This window comes from Lynx rufus, unplaced genomic scaffold (genome assembly GCF_022079265.1).
Source record: "Lynx rufus isolate CCGP_SWC_20201006 ecotype Redwood Valley unplaced genomic scaffold, mLynRuf1.p SCAF_17, whole genome shotgun sequence".
In the NCBI taxonomy this organism is placed as follows: Eukaryota; Metazoa; Chordata; class Mammalia; order Carnivora; family Felidae; genus Lynx; species Lynx rufus.
Genome location: NW_025814831.1, coordinates 37,199,434 through 37,223,527, shown reverse-complemented (window position 1 = coordinate 37,223,527; position 24,094 = coordinate 37,199,434). Strand labels below are relative to the sequence as shown.

Here is a 24,094-nt window from a genome sequence, read left to right as displayed (position 1 = left end):
ATGGCTTTCCGCAGTAGTTGTTCTGGAAACTGCACAGGCTTAGAAGGCAAAAAGTCCAGGTAGGTGATGGTTCTCAACTCTGGCTACAGATGAGAATTGCTTATCAGGATTTTTCTACATAGAGATACTAACGCTTTTCCCTCCAGAGATTTCAATTCTGATGTTTCTAGCCATGACTCTGCCACTGTTAGATGAGGCCCTTAGGCACCTGTTGCCTTATCTGCTGAATTTAGATAATCACTCTCCTGATCTCCCACAGATATGATTGTTAGGATGGAAGAGATCAAGTATTGCAAGTTTTCTATAACTGTGAAGTGCAGGTGAAGATCTTAAGCTACCACCAGCCTGCCTTTTTTGACTCCTTCTTCATTGTATCCTGACTCCCATTTTCTACCTCTTCCATCAATTGTGTGCCCCAAAGTATAGTATTTGGCACCCCCAGGTCCCCAAGATCACAGTCTGCCTTGCTTCCTTGGAGTATCCAATCACAGGACTAGGACAAACTTCTGAAAGATTACTTAATCCCTCCTCATGCCTTCAGGAAGACTTGTTCCTGTCCATCCCAGACAGAAGAGAACGTTCTTGGCTTTAAAAGCTCCTTCAGACATAGATATTCAGCATCCTCCCAGTGACTCAATCTTATTTCTGCACTGTAGGCCCACTAGAGAGCATCGGGGGGTATGGCTGGGTTCCCCTGCAGGTGGCATCAGGAAAGGTACAATAAGGAAGATGACGGTCTGCTGCTTCCATTGTCATTCTACTACTGTTGCTTTATAGGGTTCTGGAGCCTCTTTTACTGGCACTGCCTCTCCCTCTCCCCCTTATCTGACAGGGTCAAGTGAAAACTACTCCCGGGGACTCATACAGGCAGCCATACCTCTGGTTTGAAATATTCTTTATTTTGTAAACATCTGTGTTTAAAATAGATGAACCCTGCTCACAAGTCATATATTGGTTCTGAGACACAGTACACAAAGTTCACCCGTCACAGGGAGATGGTGGGGGCTCTGGAGCAGGTGGAAATGCCTGGGGCTGGGCTGAATCTCAAGACAGCAGATGCAGAGGTGGTAAGTAAACAGGCAGAAGTACCTGTGCAAAACTCTGGGCCTAATGCCAGATCCCAGGCCACCTCTTGGACTGGAGAAGTTTAGGGGTGAGATGCCGACTCCAATTCCTTGTGAGCATAGCTGCACCCTAAAAGTTCAACCCTCTGGCTCCCATACCTCTCCCCAGCTGTGGCCCTTGGGGATGGGGCTAATCAGTTCATAGAATCTCCACCCTATGCTTTCCCTTCCAGAACCCCTAGGGTACAGTAAAAATATAGTCCCTCTGTCCCAAGGGGGCTAGGAGAGAAAGGCAATGGTGCTCTGCCTGATCCTCAGGGAAAGCTGCAATACTGATCCAGGTTGGAACCAGCGCCCTGAAGTCCCTGGCAGAGGGCACACTGTGGGTTGGCATAACCATCTCCCTGCCCCCAGTGTGATGCTGTGTCTAACACCTGAGGAGTCAGTCCTCAAGAAAGCATCCCAGCCATAGTCATGACTTCATCCTAAAGAGTCTTTATCTAAATTTCTCATTAGCTAACAATTTATAACTATTCCTGCCCTCCTTTTCCTTCCACTACGGTTAACCTATCCCTGTCCCTACATCCTGAGCTACCCTCTCCTACTCTGATAAGAGTCAGAAGGAAAGGTTTGGTCATTTCTTCCCCACCCTTTTTTTTTTTTTTTTTTTTTTTTTTTTTTGGGGAGGAATAAGGAAGTGGGGCTCTTAATCCTTCACCTGTGTGTGCCCTGGACTTTGGTCCTTAGTTGATGAATGTTCAGTGTTGTCTTAGCTCCAGCCCTAGCCATGTGATGCTGCTAATATGTAGCTTAAGAATGAGCCTCCTCCTTGGGAAGGTGGGGAGGAACCCTACTAGGGCTGCTAACTGACTTGTTCCTTCTTTAAAGCACCTCCTTCAAGCCACTCTTGGGCCATGTGGGGGTTAAAGGAACTTCTTCCTGAATGAAGAGCTCTGGAGGAGGGAGTCCACTTCCCTCCTCCTGTAGCCACAGTGCCGGTGGCTCCTGTTCCAGGAGCTAGAGGGGCAAGATGAGCACTTTGTCTGGAAGGCTGAAGAGAACAGCACCAAGCATTTCTACCCAGGACCTTCTTTCTCTCTCCCCATGAAGTCACAGCTCTTCTCCCACAGACTTTGAGTCTCAGCGAAACCTTGAGAGCTGAAGGCTGGGTTGGGTGGTTATGTCCCCTCTTACTTGCCAGGGGGTTGCGGGGAAAGGCCCTTCTTACACAGAAAGGGAAGCCGGGGCCCAGGGAGCCCTGATCCTGCCATATTCCCCTCTGGTGTGCACAATGCCGTCTCTGGCCTCCTCCCCCTTGCTTTAACCTGATATATAGGGGCTAGACCTTCATCTCCAGACACTCCTCTTTCTGGGGGTGTGTGGTTTGCTTGTCAATATCACGGGCCCCCGGCTTTCCTTGCCCCTGCAGTGCCCTGAGGCCTCGGTGCATGTCTTTAAATTCAGGAGCCCAGGTGGGGAGAAACTGCGTACAAGGGGCACGGGAGGTAGAGAACGGAGGTGACTTTTTATCCCTGCCTCCCCACAACATTTTGTTTTCTTCTCTGAAGCACCTGCTTCTGAGCTCACTTCCCCCAAGAGGCAGGTGGGCAGGCGGCCAAGCAAGGCCCAAGCTGGGGGTGGGGGGGCAGGCAGGGAAAGGTGGGACAGCCCCAGTCTTGAGGACCACCAGGTTGGCGTCTCCTTCCTGCCTTGATGTACATTTCCCCAGACCATTGGTGAGGCAGGCCCATGGCATGAGAAGCGACGGTGGGGAGGGAAGATAGGAAGAAGTACCCTGTAGGCTTTGGCCCCTTCACAAAGCAGGGGGGTTCTCCCAGAAGAAGGATATGGAACATCCCCATGAGCCTGAGTCCATTCCCTTGGACAGGGTTAGGGAGAAAGGAAAGAAAGAAGCTGCACCAGCAGCCACACAGGAGGACATACAGGGAAAGAGGTGTGAGGGGCTTTGATACAAAACACACTGGAGGGGAAGGGGACAAGAAAGAGAAGTGGGAGGAAGAGAGAAAAAGCAGAGAGGAGGCAAGATGCACTGAGAAAGAAGGGGCCTTAAAGTGGCCGTACTCCAGACTGGGCCACTGTCCGGGGAGCTCGGGGCGGTGAGACAGTGCCCGTAGCGTACTGGGGGCTCATAGCAGACCCGTGGCAGGGAAACAGGCTGAAGGGAGCCACTCCAGGCTGGAGGGGCTGGGGGCAGAGGCTGCTCAAAGATGACAGCGGGGCTGCTCTCAGGGCCAGGCAGGGGAGTAGCAGCTACTGGTATTCCACAGGGTCACCCGAGTGAGAGGAGAAGCAGGGCAAAGCCCGGACTCCCTGTCTGCCACAGGCCTCCTGAGGGGAGGGGGATTGGCGGCTGCTCCACGCAGGACCCTCAGCACCAGCAGGTTTTTGAAGAGTTCGCTGGGCCCTCAGGTTTGCCCTCATCCTCCTCCAGCTCGGCCAATGCCAACTCATTGCTGGCACGTGTCCGGAGACCATCCAGCTCCTTCCTGTGGGCCTGCAGCACCAGCTCTGTCAACCGCGTGAAAGACTGGGAAACCAAGGGTCACAGGTTAGTCGGGCTCCTCCTCTTCCCCAGGCAGCCCTGTAACTGTCCCAGGGGCGGGGGCTCATCTGATCCGGGCTCCCGTCCTGTCCGCTGCCTCCTCTTGTCTCCCCACTCTACTGGACTCAGCCCAAGAGGCAGGGTAGCTGGGCTTCGGAGCGCTCACCTCTTTAATGTTGAGGTTGGTGCAGGCACTTGTTTCATAGAAGTCCATGCCGTACTCTTTAGCCAGCTGCAAGAAAACAACATTCCTGAAAGGGAGTCAGTAAGGGAAGGGAGGTGCCCACAGCACCTGGCACATACTTCTGCCATTGCCCTCATAGCCCCTGCTGTGTCGTGACAATTTCTCACAGTAGGTCGCTTCTCAGACCAACCGGGAGCTCCTTCTAAGACACAGGCTAGCAGAGCATGGAGACGTTCCACAAACACCCTTCCGCACTCCCCACCCACCTCCATGCAGACACACCCCTGCCCCGGGTGCACACAGCTCATACGTCAGGAGGTAAATATATCAAAATCTTGGGCAAGATGTCAAATTAATAAAAAACATGGGCTTTGGGATCAAACAGACCCAGACTTAGACACCAGCGCTGCCGCTCAGCATCTGTATGACTGTGGACAAATATATCTCTAAGCCCAGCTCTGCCATCTGTTAAAGAGGGGAGAGGGTGTCTCTCAACCAAAGTCACGGAATGACTAAAAGGGGTCATGCGTCTCAAAGCACTTGCTTAGCGCTGGCCACGCATACAGTGTTCAATAAATACTGCTCTAGGAGGATTTGCTTCTACTTTCAGATTTTTCAATGACCACGTGTTATTTTTGCATACCAAAAGATCCATTTTCTCTTAAGCGCTATAGACGCAAAGAGGGAGAGAAAAGCTCTGGAGGCCCTTGGAGTGGGTAGATGACTCTCGTCTCCGTGGTATCCATCCTTCTGTGCTCTGGGAGGGCGGTCTCCCTTGGCACCACCTTCCTACCCTCTCTGCCCCATGGCTTCTCTCTGACCATGGGCCCTGCATTCCCTCATTTTCCTTCCTACTCCTTTCCAATAGAAGGACGGGGTGGGATGCCTGTAGATGGTAGCCATGCCTGGATGCTGCTGAAGAAGCCAGCGACCTGAAGCCCTTCCTCACCATGAACATTGGGATGATCTCTTTAGCAGAGGGTAATCCTGCTCTGGGGCACTTAGAGGTGGACAGTCTTTGTTTTTGGATGTTCTTTGTTTCAGGGTGGACCCCAAATCAGTCCTGAAGGGCAGAAAGCAAATTCTCAAGGATGGCAACTCCCCTAGTGCCTTAGGGAACTTTGGAAAGTGCCAGGGTGCCTGATGACAGGGACAGAATCTTGGGTCCCAGCCCTCAGGACTGGCCCCGGAAGGCGGCAGAAGACCCAAGGGATGGGTTCGGCCAGCTCGCTCCACTTACCTGCTGCCCTTGCTCTCTTCCCACCTGCCGCTTCTGCTCTTCATCGGCCTTGTTCCCTATGAGGATCTTCTGGACACCTTCTGGTGCATACTAGGGACAAAGGACAAGCAGAACTGCCAGTGAGTGCTGCCTTTCCCTCCTATCTCCCCACCCTACAGTCTCTTGGCCTCTATACCAGCACCAAGCTGAAGAGCCCTAGGGACAGAGCAGGCTGATGGGGTGCAGGTGCAAGGCTTCCCCAAGTGCCACGGCCGACCCCGGGGGTCCCAGAGGGCTGTTATGGGGACAGCTTAGAGTAGGAGGCACTCTGACTACTACTGGTGCTTCCTGGAGTTGGACAACTGGTATCTGAACTGGCAAGGGCACTGCACTTAAGTCCAGCCCCTCATTCTACTGATGAAGAACTGGGGACTCAGGGAGTTCAAATGGCTTGCCCGAGGCTCCAGAGCCAGGACTAGAACCCCAGTCTCACGATTTCAGGAAGGAAGCTGGTCACAGGGTGGGCTTTGGCCTAACTCATTTCCAAGGACGAAACAGCCATGGAGTCCTGGCTGGGCACAGAGCATGGATGGCATGGCAGCTTGGGCTCCTTCCCCATGTCTTACTCACCCAGAGGTCTTCATCCAGGGCCGTGGAAGGCAAGGTTTCCTGGGAGTGTTTGCTCACCAACCCCGAGAGCCTCGGCCCTTCCCATCTGGCCCTCGCTCTGCCTTCCCCTCTGAGGTGCCCCTCCCCCGCCCCCAACGATGAGGCAGCATCTCCTACCTCATCCACATCACTGACCCACTTCATGATGTGCTGGTAAGAGCGCTCGCTGCTAATGTCGTAGACTAAAAATATCCCCTGAGAGAGAGAGAAGGAGAGAGAAATGGGGGAGGTAGATGCACACAGAGACCGTGCACAGTCATGGGGCTGGAAGCAGGTGTGGTACCTTAAATGCTGGGTCCCACTCTCCCTTCTCCCTGCTTAGCATACTGAGGATCCCTCAGCACCCAGAAACTTCTCCTTCTCTCTCATACCCCCAAAGCTATTGCACCCTAGGCCTATCACAGAACTCTCTGAGGTGGGAAGGAACCAAATATTCTGACTGGGGTCTTTGGCCCAGGGTGGAGGGTGGAAGCTGGGGATGACGGTGGGGGACTTGCCTGTAGTGTGTGGTCAGAGAATAACTAATAATTGAATGAATGATCAATGAATAATCGCAAGACTGCCTGAGACTGCCCTTGCCAGCAGGTGATCTGAGGGCCCTCTTTTGGGAGTCAGTGACATAAATATCTCAAACACCCAGAGTGGGGAGTGTGGATGGCAGCGTCCCACCTCCAAACCCTGAAAATGGTGGCTCACCTGGGCCCGTCGATAGTACTGCTTTGTGATGGTCTGATATCTCTCCTGCCCCGCTGTGTCCCTGTAGTAGAAAGCCAGTCCCTCAGAGGAGCAGGGACCATGGAACCAGAGGGGGAAGGGAGGAACAGGAGCTGGGAGACCCTGTGCCCTTGCAGGAAAAACTGGGGAGCTACAGGGTGAAATATCAGAGGAGCTTGGATCCCCAAGGGGGTCTGAGCATATCTGACCCTGCGGGAGAGAGGCCTGATTATCTGGTGCTGACAGGGCTGATGGGGTCTTGTCAACTACAGCTACGCCAGGAGCTTCAAACATAACTGGGCCTTGGACAACTCTGTAGAATTTGGCCGTTGTGTTCAGACAGGGTGGACACATGTACCCTTCTCAACCTGGAGGCAGCTCCAAAGGCTGGCAAAGGCCAGGATTGCAGGAGCGTCAGGCCAGAGAGCCACAGCGGCCCCCTGTGGCTACTGGTGGGAACTGCACCATGCTAGATGGAGCTCTCTCCCCAGGGTCCCAGGTAGCCCTCCCTCCTACCACACTGCAGCATGGCCCAAGGGCAAAGCCTTTTCGGAAAACAAAGCCACACTGGTTAGTTTGCCAATTCCTTCTAATTCCTGACCCTTGGTGACTTGTGGCCAATCTCATAAGGTTTCTTAAGAAAAAGAGATTAAGGCTCCTAGGAGCAAGAGATGGGCTTTGAGACATCTGCTTCTCTCCACAGAAGAGGTGGCCAGTTATCCCAGATGCAGCCTTGGGATTTCTACACATGGCAGTGGAAGCCTGGGGCTCTCCTCCCACATCTCCTCCCCCTACTCAACTCACCAAATCTGTATCCGCACTTTGATGCCATCTACCTCTATGGTCTTCATCTTAAAATCCACGCCTGGGAAAGGAAGACAGCAAGGAAGTTACGAAGGGTACCACTGAGACCTGAATGGTAAAGGCCCAGGGCACTCACACTGGAAGGGATTTCCTATGGCTTAATTTGGCAGAAAGATGGCATGAAGTGAGGAGGGACTTCCTGAACCAAAAATTGGCCCTGAGAAAGTATCCAGGGCTTTGAATGGAGCTTCCCTTCCTCCTTGACATGAGAGTTGCCATGGGTAAAGGGGTGAGGCAGTGCAGGAGGAGGCAGGAGGAGAGTGAGTATGGGGGAGTCCACTCCATCGCTGCCTCGCTCAGCCCCCAAGTGTGTCTCACTCTCCTCAGTATGAAGTCTTCCTATTTATCCTTCTGGAGAGAACTGCAGGTATTTACTTATCCTCCCTGGAACTCTAATGCCTAGGAATAGCAACCCACCGAATTTGCCTCTTATTTTTTTTTCTTCCTCTGCCTAATTTTTTTAATCTTTATTTATTTTTGAGAGAGAGAGAGAGAGAGAGCATGAACAGGGGAGGGGCAGAGAGAGAGAAAGGGAGACACAGAATCCGAAGCAAGCTCCAGGTCCTGAGTTGTCAGCACACAGCTCGATGCCGGGCTTGAACTCATGAACCTCAAGATCATGACCTGAGCTGAAGTCGGATGCTTAACCTACTGAGCCACCCAGGTGCCTCTCTCTGCTTATTAATAACCAGGAGGGAATGTGGCACTGTCACAAATGTGGGGAAGGCACACAGACCCTGGAGAGACAGGACTGTGTATACAGCCCTCGGCACCTAGCAAAGTCCCACCAAGGCCTGGTGGATCTGCTGTTGACTAGCCCCACTTACTGGAGGAGGCATTGTTGTTTACTTCTTTATTTAGAAGGAGCATGGGCTTTGAAGTCAGGCCTGAGCTTGAATCCTGACTCTGGCCACTTAACTCATAGCTATGACTCTGGACACCTTTCTTCTCTGAGCCTCCATTTCCTCATCAGTAAAATAGCGACATTCCCAGTCATCTCAGAAGGTGGCTGAGAATACCAGATGAGACACGGTGCCTGGCACCTGGTAGCTAGTCAATTGACTACAGTTATCATCATAACCTGGTACAGTCCTGATCCATACTGGGTGCTTGTAAATGACTACCAGTGACCAGGGGAAGAGGCGGTGCCACAGCATGTCACTGGGGGAGGGAGGGGAGGACAAACAGGGTTCTCAGGCTCATCTGCCCAAGGGCTTGAGGAGCTAAGCTGCCACACGACACAGGAAACAAGGCATATGGCAAACCAGCCCAAGGCAGAAACATCTGGGGACACTTGCAGGAGTCAGCAGCACCAGCACACAGGCTTGAGTCTGAGAGATGGCAGGGATGAGGGAGACATTTTTATCACCATGCTTCTTCCCAGCCCTAACTGTGCCCGGTGATTCAAGAGCTGTATCTAGTAGGTTAATTAAGCTTAAGTCTTTGTGTGCTCCCTGGAGACAGGTCAGGAATGGGCACCATTAACCAGTTTTCCGATGGAGAACACGGTAAAGGCAGAGTTCCAGACGGACAGCAGTCACCAAAGACACAGCCCCAAAGACCCGAGAGGTACCAGAGTCCCCAACACCGCCGCTATTCCCCCTCGGCATTACTTCTTAACCAATGGGAATGTTTCTCCCCTCCTCCAGCCTGTCCCCAGGCTTCCACGAACACAGGCAGATTACATTCAGGCCCTTCCCTCTCACCATCGAGGCCAATCATCATTTAACTAGAGGGGAGAAAAAGATCCAGAATGGACAGCCCGAACTGAATCAAGTTGGTCAGACGTGAATCATTTTCCGCCTGCCCAAGCTGATTCATATCTATTGAGCTGTACTTTTCCAAATGGGCAATGTCTGGCAGCCATTCTTCCAAGTGTGCTGAGAAAGCGAGGGTGGAGGGCACCTGGCCTCGGTGGGGGGCAGTGGCATGCCACGCCTCCACAGACAAACAGTTGTCAAAAATTTGCTTCTCGCCATCCCTGGCATGGAAGGGAATCAGGAAATTCTTGTTCTTTCATGGTGTAGCGCCTGCTTCGCAGGAGGACCGGCAATTTTGTTCATTTTACAATCAAACCAGCTCATGATAGCCCAGCAAGCCTGGCCAAGGACAGTGCCTTGTGCAAAGTGGTCACAAGGTAGCAGAGAGGGAGAGAGAAGGGAACTTACTATGTGCCCTTGCCCTGCACAGTGCTAGGTGCAGACAGAGTGGTAAAAAAAAAAAGACAAATGGTCTCTAACCTTACAGAGCTTAGTGGAAAGGAAACAAAGGCCCAGAGAGGTAAGATAAATAGCCCAAGGTCAGCAGAGCAGGTGGTAGAAATTGGCAGGCCTGTTTGATGTCAGAGCCCTGACTACCCCCAGCACTCTTCTCGGGGAACGAGAGTTGTGTACTGACTAAACACAGAGGACTTAACTGTACCGTACTGGTTTCTCTGTAGGTCCTTGAGCTGTGGGTCCCCGGCTCAGCCGGGCAGGAGGACACTGTGTGAGAATGTGAGCAGCTGTTAGAAGAGGCAGCACTGACACGAAGACGCAGCTATCCTGGGAGTGAGCCCTGGGCTTGGATTCCTTCTCCAGCTTCCCTCACTTCTTAGCTGCATGGCCAGGGACCGAGGCTGAGGAGTGCTGGGGGCCCACAGCTTCCCTACCCCCATCGTCTCACAACCTAGGTCCTCCTGACCACCCAGTAAGATTTGTGGAGTTCAGAGAAGCGAAATGCTTCAATTTTGGCTATTCATATGCACTAAGGAAGAAACAGGAAGTCTAGTCCTTTTGAGGGATCTTCCTCACTCACCCACCCGCCCCCCCCCCTTTTTTTTTTAATTTAAAGAAGATGAACTGCTCAGTGATCTTCTAGTGGAATTTATTCTTTCTACTCTCTCTGGTCCCATAGCCTGGACCTCCCACTCTGTCCACCCTCCAATCATCCCCTGGCCCGCCATGACGGTGCCCATCCGTGGCCCCTCCACCCCCGTGTGGCTATTGGTTTTCTCTGCTGCTGAGCACTGCGGGGCACTCAAACCACTGGCTTTGTTGGGTCACTCACAGACCTCTGCTTTCCCACCTTAGCGGGGCCCTCATAGCTGCTCGGCACCTGTTTATACAGAGGTGTGTTCACCCATCACTTGCCTGGCAGCCACTGTCCCTTCAAGGAAGGCTTCAGTCCCCTAGCCCTCCCTCCTTGGTGCCACGCACTCCACAGAATTTCTTCGCCACTCTCCAGGGGCAAGATGAATGCTGCCTTATGAAGCCATTCCTGAGGCCTACCTCATTTCTTCAGAGTGTGCCTCTGTTCTATCTTCCTTGGGGAAAGAGTCCTCTGTCTTTCCCAAGCCTCGCCTCTCAGCTCCTCATCAGCCCCCTCTGGGTGCTCATCCTAACAGTCTGGCCCCTCTTTGCTGATCTCCAAACTCTATGTGGAGGAGAAATACTCTCCATCCACCTCCATCCCCTGTGTGTCCTCATTCCGGGTCCTGTAGGGCAGCACGTCTCAAACTCTAAGGTGCATGCAGATCATGTGGGGATTGTGTTAAAATGCAGACTCTGATTCGGTAGCTGTGAGGTGAGGCCCGAGATGCTGGATTAAACTTCCAAGTGAGGCCGATGCTGTTGGCCCATGGGTCACACTTTCGAAAGCCGGCTTCTAGACAGTGGTTCTCAAGGTGTGGTCCCCAGACCCGTAGCATCAGCATCAGCTGGGACTTGTTGGAAAATGCAAATTCTTGAGTTCCACCTCAGATCTGTGGAATCAGAAACTCTGTGGGTGGGGGCCCTCGAATCTGTAGTTCAACAAGCTCTCCAGGTGTTCTAACACATCCTGAAGTTTGAGATTTGGACTAACGCTTTGCACCTGAAGGGTCAGGTGAGGCAGCACGGGTGTTCTCCCATTCTCCAGGTGTGCTTTGCAGGTGCTCAGCCTTAGAATCACCTGGGGTGATTTATTATTTTTTTTTAAATGCCGCTACCTTGACTTGTCTAGACCCACTGAATGAGAGTCAGAGAGCAAGGCCCGGGAATGTATATTTTTAACTGGGTAATGGGTGATTTTTAGAGGAAAGTTTGAGCTACGATACAGTGAAAGAGCTACCCACTAGTGTTGGAATCAGAAAGACGGGTCTAAATCCTGATTCTGGCACTGGCTGTGTGACTTTGGGCAACTTTCTATTTCTCTGAGCTTCAGTTTTCTTACCTGTAGAATGACAATACCACTGGCCTCCTAAGAGCTGTTGTGGGATACGAATTAGGCAGTGGATGTGAAGCACGTGCACATAGTAGGAGGTCGTGCGCATAGTAGGAGGTCGTTCTCTCATCCCTCTGCAGAATAACAGCTTCCTGGAGAGCAGCCAGGAAAACAAACCCAGAGAGCCTTTGGTGTGGAAACGGTTACATGGTCTAGTCCCTTACTACCCCATTGCCCTTGCTAATCCAGGGGCCAGCGGCATCAACATCATCAGGGAGCTTATCAGAAATGCAATTCTCCAGGTGCACCCAGACCTGCTAAATTTTAGGCACACTAGAGTTTGACAACCACTGTCTAGCCCATCTCTAGGCAGAGCCACACCCAAGGCTCATAATGACACTTATGATCGTTGCACACGCATTAGCTAGGGAATCCAGAGCCCTTAATTCTCATGCCAGCCCTGAGAGGCAGGTAAGAGCGGTGATTACTACCATAGGCACAGAGTAGCCACATAGCGTCCTCATGCTCCCACACCCTGTGGCTGAGCCAGAACCGGAAAACTGGCCTCCTAACACCCACCCACTGCTCCCTTGACCAGTGGCTGCAGAATCGTACTGCCTTTTCTGTCACACCCTGGCATGCCCCCCGTATCTGTTCTATTATGAGGCATCTAGAAGTGAGGCCCTGGGCACTCGTGGAGCAAGCCCGCCCAAACCTATTTTCAGGACACCCCTGTTCCTTGACGCGGTTGAGGACTGCGCTAAGCCCAGACGCATCACCCTGCACGGTGCCACGTCACTGTCCCTACAGGAGAGCCGGCTTCCTTTCCCAGGCCCAGGGAACGCTGTAGTGTGAAGAAACAAGCACACCGCCTCCACGCAGCTCCGGCAGATGTTCTTGGGAACACTGGGAGCCCCGGAGGAGAAAGTGAGGGAGATGGGGGCCCTCTGCCAACCAAGTGCCTAAAGCACGAGGTGAAGCTCATCATTCTTATTCAGCATCTCAGAGGTGCCAGTCGTGGTGGCTGCCACACCCAGCATCCCTTTCCGGCCAGAACCGCCCAGCCCAAAGCCTCTGCGGGGACGCAGGGCCGGGTGCAGTGTGCTCTCTGTGGACAAGCAGTTCCTAACCGGACCAGAGGTGGGTGTCTGACCAAAGGAGGCCCATCGGTGGGCTTGCTGGTGACCCCCAAGGTGACCTGGCCAACAGCGACAAGGGACTCTGGCTAAGCCGATCAAACCAGCCCCCCGCCAGATGGTGCAGATAGGATTGGTCAGTTGGCAACTAGAGGAACACGAGGCAGATGTGCAGAGAAGCAGAGATGCCTTGAGACAGAGCACACTGGCCAGAGTCGGGGCTGGGATGCTGGATCCTGGCACAGACCCCGCCTTCCAGCCCACGGGTACCCTCAGAGCACATCCCCCTTTCCTAGCGAAGCCTGAAAGCGCCTCTGGGTCGCCTGAAGATTCACAGCCTGTGGCTGTCGGCTGCTGCCTCACGTCCCCTACACCCAAGGCAAGCAGGCAAGCTGTTTCAACAATAGGGCAGGGAGGAAAACACCCCCCAAATTCCATGCTTGTTGCTTATTTTTTGTCTTCCAGCCCCAACTAGATGCAAAGTACCTAAGGGGAAGACAGTATATTCTGCATTTGACAGTAAGTTGTTTGTTTTTAAAATCTCTGCCTCCACTCCAGCAGAGTGCCGGACATAAAGTAGTAATTCCATAGGTGGCATCCCCCTGCCCCAGGGAGCATGAGGAGGATGGGCACCTGTGGCTCAAGAGCACGGACGTGTGTCCTGCTACGTGCATGCGTCACGGACATTGGCAAGAAAAGCTCCTCAGCTAAGTGACTGCCACCTAGGACCGTGGACAGTGTTGCCCTCACTACATCGATGGCCTCTGGCTCTTCCTGCTGTGTCCCTGTCTGAACAGCCTCTGCTTCTCCAGCAGCAACCCTCAGAGACTGTCAGGCCACACCTGGAGCCCTGGAGCACAGTGACAGGGCTGCTGTCAGAGAACAGGAGGAGGGGCAAAGCTGGCCTCTGAGTACTGGGGGCTGGGATAGGACTGAGGGACAGGACAGGGGAGATGGTTCACCATGGGTGGTGAACTGCTAGACCGGGGGGGGGGGGGGACGAGCTTACTGCCCCCTCGGTCTAGCAGTGAGGGGCCATGAAGACTGTGGAAAGAAAGGAACGGGGCACATTCAGGGGAAAGAACACTCCTTCCCATAACCACCTGCCTCCAAAGAGAGCGCTGGGAAGCTAGGAGGAAGGGAGGAACAGGGGCGTGGTCAGTCAGAATACACTGGTGTGGTCAGAGTTTGGTTCCGATCCTGCCTTTCCCACTCATTACCTGTGTGTTCTCAGGAAAGCTTCTTAATCTCTCTATGCTGTTTCTTCACCTGCAAAATGGGAATGACAATCCCTCGTGTCAGAGAGTTTCTGTGATGATTGTGAGAGAAGGTGGAAAGCCAGTAACACAGGGCCTGACCCATAGTTTTATGAAATGTTAGCTGAAGAAGCTATCAGTTCCCTAGGGAATGAGGAGAGCATGGAGCCCAGGGGCACAGTGTGGGGAACAGAAGGAGCTCTGGGCTCATGTTGGGAGAGGAAGGAGAGTGGGGCAGGAGGTGGGGCAAGGGGCCAGCACTAAGCCACAGTGTTCCAACAAAAAGAGAAAATGCCACCCACCACGGAGCCCGGATGGCTCCCGAGTCTGCCTACCACCTAAATTCTGGCAAAGTCAGGAGGTGTGCGTATTGGCAGGCCAGCACCTCATGGGTTAACATCAGGTGCCAGCCTACCTGCCTGCCAAGGGCCACATGTTTCAAGTGGAAATAAGGTGCTTCTGGATGCCAAATGTTATCACTGTGATCAACCACAGCCCAAAAGACCCGCAGCGTGACTTGAGCCTTTTCATTAGCAATGAGATGCCACAACAGGAACAACTTAATACACCTGAAACCCAAGGCAGACACCCAATCCCTGGAGCCAGGGTGGCTCCAGTTACCAAGCCCAAGGCTCAGGAAGGCCCCCAGCCCCTCCTCGACAGGAAACCAGCATGTGCTGGACATGTGGAGCTCACGGGGTTGTGGCAGGAGGTCACCTCCAAAGAGGTCACCCTGAACAACCCCAAAGCAAGCTTTAGGGAAAGGCAGACCCTGTGGGGGGGGGGGAGGGGGTGATGGCTGCCTGACTTTGCCAGTCCAGACAAGGCATCAGAATAATCCCCATCTCAAAATCCCCTTGTCTCAGCAACAGAGAAGACCCGTAACAGCAAAAGACCAATGACGCCATCTTCCCCCTGAGTGACAAGTAAGGGGACAAATGGGGAGAATGATACAGAAGGTGACCTAAGAGACAAATCTCAAGAGAAGAGTCAAGACAAAGGCTCTTGGCACATAAATGTCACACCAGGTGGGTGAGGGGAGTGGGGAGAGCATCTTTGCCCCAAACCTGCCACTTGCTGCGTTCTCCTTCCTTCCCTCTAGGGACACAGCCTCGCTGTCTGCTGGACCACACGCCACCACCTGACTTCCTCCTCTTACCCAATTGCAGACTGATGGTCCCTCATGCTGGCCTCAACCTGGGGAGAAGGCACACCAGACTCTCTGGGCAAATGCATTACTCAGCATTTGCACTGTCTTGCTCTGGGAGGGATGGGAAGCAGAAATAAAAGAGGCAGCCCTGGTCTTTGGCAGACAGAACCCTGATCCTCTAACTCCAAGGCCATGTTTTAACCTCCAGGACATTGAGTCAGTGGCTCTGATTCAGATGCCACCTGCAAGAAAGACTGCAGATTTTAGAATGATACTCTATCCCTCCTTCCTTTTCAAAGACACGAACAAACGTGCGCGCGCACGCGCGTGCGCACACACACACACACACACACACACACACACTCCCTCAATGTAATCGGAGGTGATATGGGGACCAGAACAACTCTAAAGGCTACCACCTTCACATCAAATCTTGAAGGACCAATCTTCGGAAACCCAGGACCCAGAACCCCAGGGGCCGTCATCGTGTAGAAGTGCTTCCCAGTCGAACACAGGGTCCCACAAGGCTGGGAAGGGATGCATGTTCCCAGTGCCTGAGCCCTAGGAACTCTCTACTCCAGAGCCCCCAGCAGTGAGATGGTCCTGGAAGGTCGCTCCAGCAGCCATTTGACACCCCCAGTGACTCTGAGTGACAGGCAATACTGACCTCAGTCGAAGATCCCAATCTCTTGTCTCTATATTCACCAAGGAGGACCCCGCTCACGCTTCCTTGCTCCCTGCTATGTCTGAGCTTCCCCCCAGGACACATATATGAGCGGAAAAGCTAGGCGCTGCTGGAAGCAGCTCACCCCTTGCAGAATTCTCCCCTTCTTCTCTCAGTCCCAGACACACATGCAGCATAGTGAGTTTCCCATTGTATGAGTCCCAAGACACCAATACTACTTACAACTTCCCTCCGGAAGAAAATGCATGCATGCATTCATTTATGCATTCACTCAAACAAACGGCTATTGAATGCCTACTATGTGCCAGGAACTAGGTACTAGAAGACACAGCAGTGAATGATACAGATAACTCCTTGTCTTCAGGAAGCTTCTATTCTAGGGAGGAAGAACAGATGATAAGGAAGCCAACTAATAAATACTTTCAGAGTGATGTTAAGAGGCAGGAGCAGAATAATGGAGCACAGAGTGAGGAGACCCATGTGCAAGCTGCTTTAGATTGGCTGGTCAGTGAAGACCTTTTTTTTTTTTTTTTAATGTTTATTTACTTTTTGAGAGGGAGAGAAAGAGAGACAGAGTGTGAGTGGGGGGAGGGCAGAGAGAGAGGGAGACGCAGAATCCCAAGCAGGCTCCAGGCTCTGAGCTCTTAGTACAGAGCCCAACGCGGGGCTCAAACGCAGACTGTGAGATCATGACCTGAACCGAAGTCGGACATTTAACCGACTGAGCCACCCAGGTGCTCCTCAGTGAAGACCTTTTAAAGCAAGTGACATTTGAGCTGAGCCCTGTGTGACAAGAGACCAACACAACAGAGATCTGAGGGACCGGGGCCCCAGGCAGGTGCAACAGCAAATACCCCTCAGGCAGGAACACACTTCAGTCAAAATAGAAGTTCCTCAGAAGAGAAAAGGAAGAGGGAGCCCCATTATTCTTTCCTTTGTTATAAAGGGGGAAACACAGCAAGGCCGTTCCCTGCTCTGGGATCTCATGGGGACCCAGCCTCACATGTACACCTGTGTGCACATGCACATAGGATCTAACCTGAAGAATGTACCAAGAAACTTCTCAAACGCTAACAAGGCCAACTTGGGGACTCCTCACCCCACTTTATGATGAGATCTCTATACTGAATGGCTCATGTATGTAAAGTCCACTGCTCCTGTGCACATGGTAGGGGCACTGAGCAGGTGCTTGAGACACAGCAGTTCCCTAGCCCTTGCCCTTCCCGCTGCCGTGTGCACAAACCTACATAGGGCCTCTGTGACATGAGCTGTGTGCTCCAGCCAACCCTGTCCTGCTCCCCTCTGGCAGACCCCTGACCTGGCCTTGCCTCCCAGAGCCTGCTGCTGAATGGTCAGTGGGCACAGCTGAGGTAGCCAATATCTGCCAGGCTACTGAGCACTCACCCCTCCGCCCTCCTGAGCCTCTTCCTAGGCAGGGCCATGTTGACGGGCAGCAGAAGGTTCCCAGAGAAAAAAAACGGGGGCTGGGAGCCTCAGGAGCAAACATCTTATAGGGGCCACGGCCTCCAGATGTGTCTGCCTTCACACAGAGCCAGCGAAGGAAACTCCTAGCAAGGATGTGGTGGAACTGAAGTTGGTACGATCATGGTCTGGCCACCACCAGTGAGCTCAGCCAGGCAGAAGAGTAGAAGCCCCACGTGAGGTGTTTTCCACAGCACCTCCTCCCCCACCCCTGGCCCCCTGGGGAACCCTACTGAGTCTTGAAGAAACCACTCAAATGTCACTTCTGTGAAGCCTTTACCAACCAACTCAGGAGGAATTTATCACCTGTGATTCCAAAGCATTTTGACATGGCTTTTGCATACTATTCTGCTTGTCTGTTTGGATGCCTGACTTCCCAACTGTCTGTACTCTGAGCTCCCAGAGGGCAGCACAGCATCTTATTCATTTCATATTCTCATTGCCTGGCAGAAAGCAGATACAATAATACATATTAGTCAACAAAACTGAATACAGGAGAGAAAAAATGAACGTGTGGGTGAGTAAATAAATGAGTGAATGAATGAAGTTCGGTACATTCCAGGAGATAAGATCAGCGAGAACAAATTTTAATCAGGGCAAAGCAATCAGGGAACAACCCACATTTGGAAGCCAACTGTCAGCCTTCTCTGTAGATTATGGGGCCCCAGTCACAGTTCTCAGGAAATCTATTATCAAAATAGTAATGTGAGGGCAACCCTTAGATCTCACTCTCAAAGGTCCCCCAGCCAGACTCCTCAATCCTCACCCCTGACAGTTCCCCAGAGGGTCACGTCAAGGAGGCAGACTTGGCCAACAGCAGGGGCATGAACATGGTTCCATCTCGGAGCCCTCGGTGGGTGGGGGAGGCACAGGTCTGGCTCACTGGAGAGAGCCAACCCTTGGTGGGCTGTGCGAGGGTCTTCTGGGATAAGCCAACTGCAGAAGAGTTGTTTCAAGTCTGGGCGGCCTGCACTCAAGATGTGGGCCATCACTTTTCTCGGGGCCTCAGTTTCCCCTGTTGTAAAACCAGGAGGCTGATGATTAATCCTCTCCTCCTCAGTGGGAGGAATTAAATGTCCAGGAAGCTCTGTGCCTCCCACCCCCAACAAAGCACACTGCCCAGGCAGGAGAGCCAACAAGAGGTCAGAGGCCTGTGCAGAAAATTGGCAGTTTTACAGGGAAACAGGCACAAATATTAGATTACAGAAGAAGGCACTCTGAGAAGAACTGGCAATCAGGATAGAAGGGTAATGGCCAAATATCGACTTTCATGCTACACAGCTCATCACCAAGCTGTCTGGGGAGCAGGGGAGGATGGAGGAGAAGAGGAGGAGGAGGAGGGGGCAGGAACCAGGGCCCTCAAAGCTGGGGGTGGTTCTGCAGAGCCGGCAAGGTGGCACAGATGTGCAGAGCAGCTGAAAGGAAAGCCTCTGAGGGTTTCAGAGCTGTTCTCGGGGATCACATTCTTGGGGGACGGGGTGTGTGGAATGGGGGCCTGAGGCAGGGTGATACCAGGCAGAGGCCCAAGCCTTGAGGCAGAGCCCTTCTGCTGTCCTCTCAGGCCACCTGTCTCCAGACCTCCCCACCTCCCCACCTCCTTCCTCACCAACTCACTCTTCCTTCCCAGAGCCTGGAGCTGCTGGGGCAAGGTGGGGGGTGGGGGCTGGCACGGAAGCAGCGATGAAACCCAGAGCCTACTCCTGTGACCCCAGGGAAGTGAACCGAGGCCCTGTCTCCTGTTTGTTCACTGCTGTATCCCCAGCCCCTCACAGGCACCTCGTGTTCAGTCAACAGTGCCCAAACCCCTGAATGCGTGAGTGGCAAAGAGGATGGCCTCAAAGCACATCACTGGCAGCATATTAATCTTGACAACTTTCTCATGAGCTAGGAATAACAAATAATAAGAATAATAATGGTAATAATCATATAATCAGCCACCATTTTATTGTCGGCTCTGCCAAGTGCTTTAGATCCATTAGCCTCTGTAATCTTCACAATGACCTTTAAGAAAGATTCTGTTACTCTCTTCAATTCACAGATGTGGAGACTAAGGAAAAAGATGTGGATAAGTGTCTGAAGGTGGCAGAACCTAGCAAGGCCATGGGGACTCTCGTGCCTGGCAGAGTTCTTTCTGTTCTGCCCTTGGCTGCTCTCCCCTTCCCGCCCTCCCTGCAGTGAGGCACATAGACGCACCCGGCCCTCCCCCGTCCCTACAGGTCCAGGCTCCTTGTGGTGTGGGGACCCCTGAGTGCCCAAGCAACTGTCCCATGTTTGTTAGGTTCCATGCCCCCGCACCGCCCCTCCCCCCATGTCTTCCCCAGCCCTCCCCCTCCCCTTCAGTCACAGCCCTGGCCCCAGGCAGCCCAAGCCAGTTCAAACCGAACTTCCAAGAAAGGGGATCCTGCAGCAGTCAAGCCCTGAGGAATCAGCCCTGAGGCCACAGCGGTGGGTGGTTCAACCAGTCAAACTGGAAAATCACGGGGCAGCCACCTTGGAACCCAGGTGGCCTTTAAAACAAAAAGGTCCAGAGACCATGTGACCTATGTACTTGGGGAAGACCAAGGGTGGGAGGCGGGAAACCAAACAGAAGGCCCGCCCCTTCAGCTTGATTAGTGGCTTACAGGGCACTCCTGGCCACCAATGCAGAAAGGAACCCAAGGGCCCCACCACACGTTGAGGATGATACCGGCTCCCTGCCTGGGCGGGCAGCACCGGTCACATGAGGCCCTTTCAGAAGTTGCCAGTTGACTGGTTCAAAGGACTCTCCACTCCTGGAGGGAAAGGAGGGCAGGAGATGGTGTGCGGTTTGGCAGGAGTGTCACAGGAGGGGAGTCTGGCAGAGAGAAGGAGCTGGGAGGGCCCCTCGTGCTGGCACCACCCACCACCACCCCTGACTGGTTTCCTTGCTGCAGGTCTCAACTCTCTCTCCCAGCCAGTATCCCGAGGGCCCTTTTCACCATGTCATTCCCTGGCTCAGACACCTCTGCCACTGTGAAGGCCCAAGTCCCACCTCCTCAGCCAGGCCCTCAGTACTCTCTCCCCTCATTCATCCATTCATTCAACATTTACAAAGTTCCAGCCTGGCCCTGTACTAGGACCACGAAAATAAAGAGGAATGAGATTTGGTTTCACCTTCAAGGCACTTAAAGTATGGTCTGGGAGACAGGAAGATAAACGGAGGAATGTTCTCACTCTTCCCCTAAAAATTCCCTTCGGTTCCAGCCAGACTGCCCAGAATCCCATGAACACCCACTGAATTCCCACCTCTGTCGTCTCTACTCCATCTGCTCCTTCCTCTCCAGGAACTGAAAAGCAGCCCACGCTGCAAGGGCTGGCCTCAGCCTCTCTCCTTCTAGAGCCTTCCCTGCAGCTTCTAGTCAAGCAGGGCCTCTTCATCTGGCCTCCTCTAGCACCTCTGTAATAGCAGTAGCACTCACGGTCCCCTCACCAGCCACTGCCTGTGTCCTGTACCCTCGCATCGATATTTAGTTGCTGATAATGCCCGCAAGACCTTGGTTAACAGTAACAATGATCATAACTGATCCCTGACATTTGACGAGTGCTTCACCAAGTGCTTCCAGATTTCACTGTGGCCAGACCTCTTCTTGCCTGTGTGCTGTCTCCCCAGCTAGATTCCAGGCTTCTGTGGGCAGGAAAAGGCGGACTGAACAGGTCTCTAAAATGCCTGGCATGGTGCTTTGTAGTGAATCCTTAATTAATTAGTTTAACAGGTGAGGACACAGTAGAGGACATTAAGGCATCAGCTGCGCACTGGTACACGACCCCCATCTGGGTGGGCACAGCTGCACAGGAAAGGCTTGTTCGGGCACGCATCCAGCTCAAGGCCACCTGCTGACTAGAAAGAAGAAGGGCCTCCCTGGGAGGTCTCTTCACTGCTCCCTGGCAGGCCCTTCTCTGGAATGTCAGTCAGGCTGACAGTAAATGGCATAAACAGTAAATCACAAAAGTGCCAGCCTAGGTGATATCCACATGATCCAAGAATCTGAACTCTGTCTTGGCAATAATTGGTGAAATGCCTCATTTTCCCCATTCACAAAAGTAGCTCTGGGAAAGGTGCCTAGATCAAGGTCCAGCATGGTATGAGAATGTGTCTCAGACAAGGAGCAGTGGGAGAGAAGTGATCATGTGTATTCTTCACCTTGGAGCCTCCAGCACTGATCCCAGCTACAGGACACACGCATTTTTTCTGAATGGACAAATTACTGAATATGATTTGGTAGTACCCATTTTCTTGGCTCCTTAATTTGTCTCCTGGCTGCCCTTTCCAACTCCATGGGAAACTTTCTGTATCACTGAAGGGAAAGCTTTTCTTGACCATCCAACTCTCTCCCTAAGTCTTAGTTAATGCTGAAAAAACATGCCCAAGATGATGTAGAATCTCACAAGTGCCTAGGTTAGCTTCAAAAAGAATGCCCAGTGGGCAGATTTTAAAAGGCTGGTGTGAAGAAAGACAGGTTTCTTTCTTTTCCAGAAAATCCAAACTCCTAAACAGTCCACTGCATCCTGGCAAAAGGTGGACCCAACCCTCAGAAGCAAAGAGAGAACCTGCTCGGGTTTTAGGTCAATACACCAAGGGCCTTGAGGAGGTGGTGTGGGGAGTGTGCCACAGAGAGACTCCCACTCGGTTTGCTGATTCATCTCTGCCTCCAAAGTGGTTGGCCCCAGGGGGACTCTGAACAAGTCCCTGTGACCTGTGTGGGGAAACTGCACATTTGTCTATCTAGCAGGAAGGAGGTGTCTAAGAAGGGAGAAGACGAGGTGGAAGAGACATGAGAAGGGCTGGTGATTAACCATGTGGGGGCAAGGGACTTAAGGAAAACATAAGCCTTAGAAGGGTCACCTTCTGAAACATCAGTTCCCTCATTTCCCACGTGTCTGTGGGAAAGGGGGACACGTCTCCTAGGGGAGGCTAGCTCCCCTAACAACACTGAGCTGGAGCCCAAGAGCTTCTGAATGGGGTGGGTGAATAAAGTGCTCCAGGGAAAAACATAGGCCACTCCTAGGACTTGAAATGTGGCCAGGACACAGGGTGCAAAGCACTGCTCATCAGGCAAAGTCTGGGGACCGCCCCCCAGCAGCCCACAGCCCTCTGCAGTAGCTCAGCAGCTCCTGGCACCAACTCCATCTAAAAAATAGCCACGGGAAGTTTCCTTAAGTGCTAACCTCCTGCCTTTTGTCCCCAAGCCTGCAACCTGTCCCCAAATCCCATCAGGTTCCTCAGCCCCTCCCTTGCTCACTCCCAGGCCTTTCCCCAATGCCTCCTCTGCCCTGAGCCTTCCCTGGAGGCATGCAGCCCTCCCTTGGCTTCCAGTACCCCGCCCATCCCTCTGAGATATCTCTCATCCCAGCAGTGGCCCAGCCCACGCTCCAGAACTCTTAGGAGCCTGCCTCACCGCCCCCCTGAGAAAGAAGGATGTTATCTGTTCCCTCACCCTAGGTCCCTTGAAGATAGTGAAGCAAAGAGAGGATGAGACCCTGCGAGCTCAAGGACAATGACGACAGTAACACCTAGCATCACCTGTGTCCAAGTTTGTGCTAAGTGCTCTTACAAACATGATCTCATTCAACCCTTACAACACCTCAGGAGGTAGGGACCATTATCACTCCCATTCTACAGATGAGAAGCACCAAGCTCAGAAGCTTAAGTGGTATTCAAGGTCACATTGTCCCAAAGCGAGGTCTCCAGGTCCATGTGACAACAAAGTCGGCCTCTTCACCACTAGGCTCTGTGCCTCCTGGCTCTACCTGCTCCCTCGTCTCTCTTGGCAAGGAACGTGTGTTGGGAGGAGGGTCGGGGTGGAAGCTTCAAGTGAGAGCTGAGTGCTGGGGTCCTCTCCCACGGAAGGGGGGAAAGCTGCTAGCTGTGGTGGAATTGCCTCAACTCAGACCTCCCAGAGGAAAGGCCCCTCAAGGCCCAAGGCGCAGAAACTCCCTCAGAGGGGAGGCCACTCCCTCCCTCCCAGAACAGTCGTCTCTGGGAAGCCACCAGGTCTTGTCCCTCTAAGCACAGGATCTGGCACTGCCAGATCAGAGATGTACTGTAAGGTGGGTCCTGCCAGCCATGTGATCCCCAGGTGTGGACCAGTAATCCTGACATTCTTCTCCTCCTCGGCCTCCTTCAAAACATATCTTCATCCAAACGTTTTTCTGGAGCTGGCTAAAAAGTGCCCCTTCCACACGCAAACACGCTCACCGAACGAACGTACGCCCTCCTCCAGGTGTCCCACCTTGTGGCTTACCTTCACAACTGTGCTCTGCAAACTCAATCCCTTTGGCCCCTCCCTTCCTCCTGTCTTCCCCGCCAGGCTCCACATTGGGTCGCCCCTGAACGAAGGGTACCCAGTGACTCAGTGACGCGGCTCCCCACCCTGAACCCCTCTTCCGGAGCACAGGCTTTACTTCCCCTCCCCCTCTCCACCTGCGGGTGTGGGGAAGTCATTTCAGTGGCTGCGATTCTCGCTGCCCCAGCTCGGGGTCCCCAGGCCTACACTCGCCCCGGTGGTCTCGGCTCCGATGAGAAGGCTCCCTAGCGCAAGGCTGGAGAACCTATCCCTAATCACGGGCAACAGCAGGGACGCCCTCACCTCCAGGACCCGAGGCTCAAGTCCCCAGGCGGTGGCCCTTCACCGGGATCTCTCCCCTGGTCCTGGCCTCCCGCGCCAACGCCTCTAGCCGGGGAGGCGGCCAGTTCTCCCGGGCTGGGGCAGGGGGCCGCCCGGCGCAGCGGCGGCGGTGGGGAGGGTGGCCTCCCCCACTCCGGCCACCGCCCCTTACCGATGGTGGAGATGTGCGAGGAGTGGAACTCGTTGTCGGTGAAGCGGCACAGCAGGCAGGTCTTGCCCACCCCGGAGTCCCCGATCAGCAGCAACCGGAACAGCACATCGTACTGCTTCGCCATGGCTGGG

General features: G+C 53.3%; 1 protein-coding gene across 1 annotated transcript; it reads right to left on the bottom strand.

Annotated features, from left to right (window-relative positions):
• Positions 1 to 878: 878 nt before the first annotated feature.
• Positions 879 to 24,094, bottom strand: RAB15 (RAB15, member RAS oncogene family). Its single transcript, XM_047079507.1, has 7 exons — positions 23,964 to 24,094; positions 7,218 to 7,278; positions 6,396 to 6,456; positions 5,817 to 5,894; positions 5,052 to 5,141; positions 3,794 to 3,859; positions 879 to 3,612 (listed from the first exon to the last, which is right to left on the bottom strand). The coding sequence occupies exons 1-7, from the start codon at positions 24,085 to 24,087 to the stop codon at positions 3,454 to 3,456; spliced, it is 639 nt and encodes a 212-aa protein (XP_046935463.1). The 5' UTR covers positions 24,088 to 24,094; the 3' UTR covers positions 879 to 3,453.

Bases quoted from the DNA above. Each gene is read 5' to 3' on its own strand.
- RAB15 (XM_047079507.1), bottom strand. From the start codon at position 24,087: ATGGCGAAGCAGTACGATGTGCTGTTCCGGTTGCTGCTGATCGGGGAC. The intron at 7,279-23,963 runs GTAAGGGGCGGT...TTCCTTTCCCAG, and splicing joins CTCGCACATCTCCACCATCG to GCGTGGATTTTAAGATGAAG. The intron at 5,895-6,395 runs GTGAGCCACCAT...TCTCTCTCTCAG, and splicing joins AGTACTATCGACGGGCCCAG to GGGATATTTTTAGTCTACGA.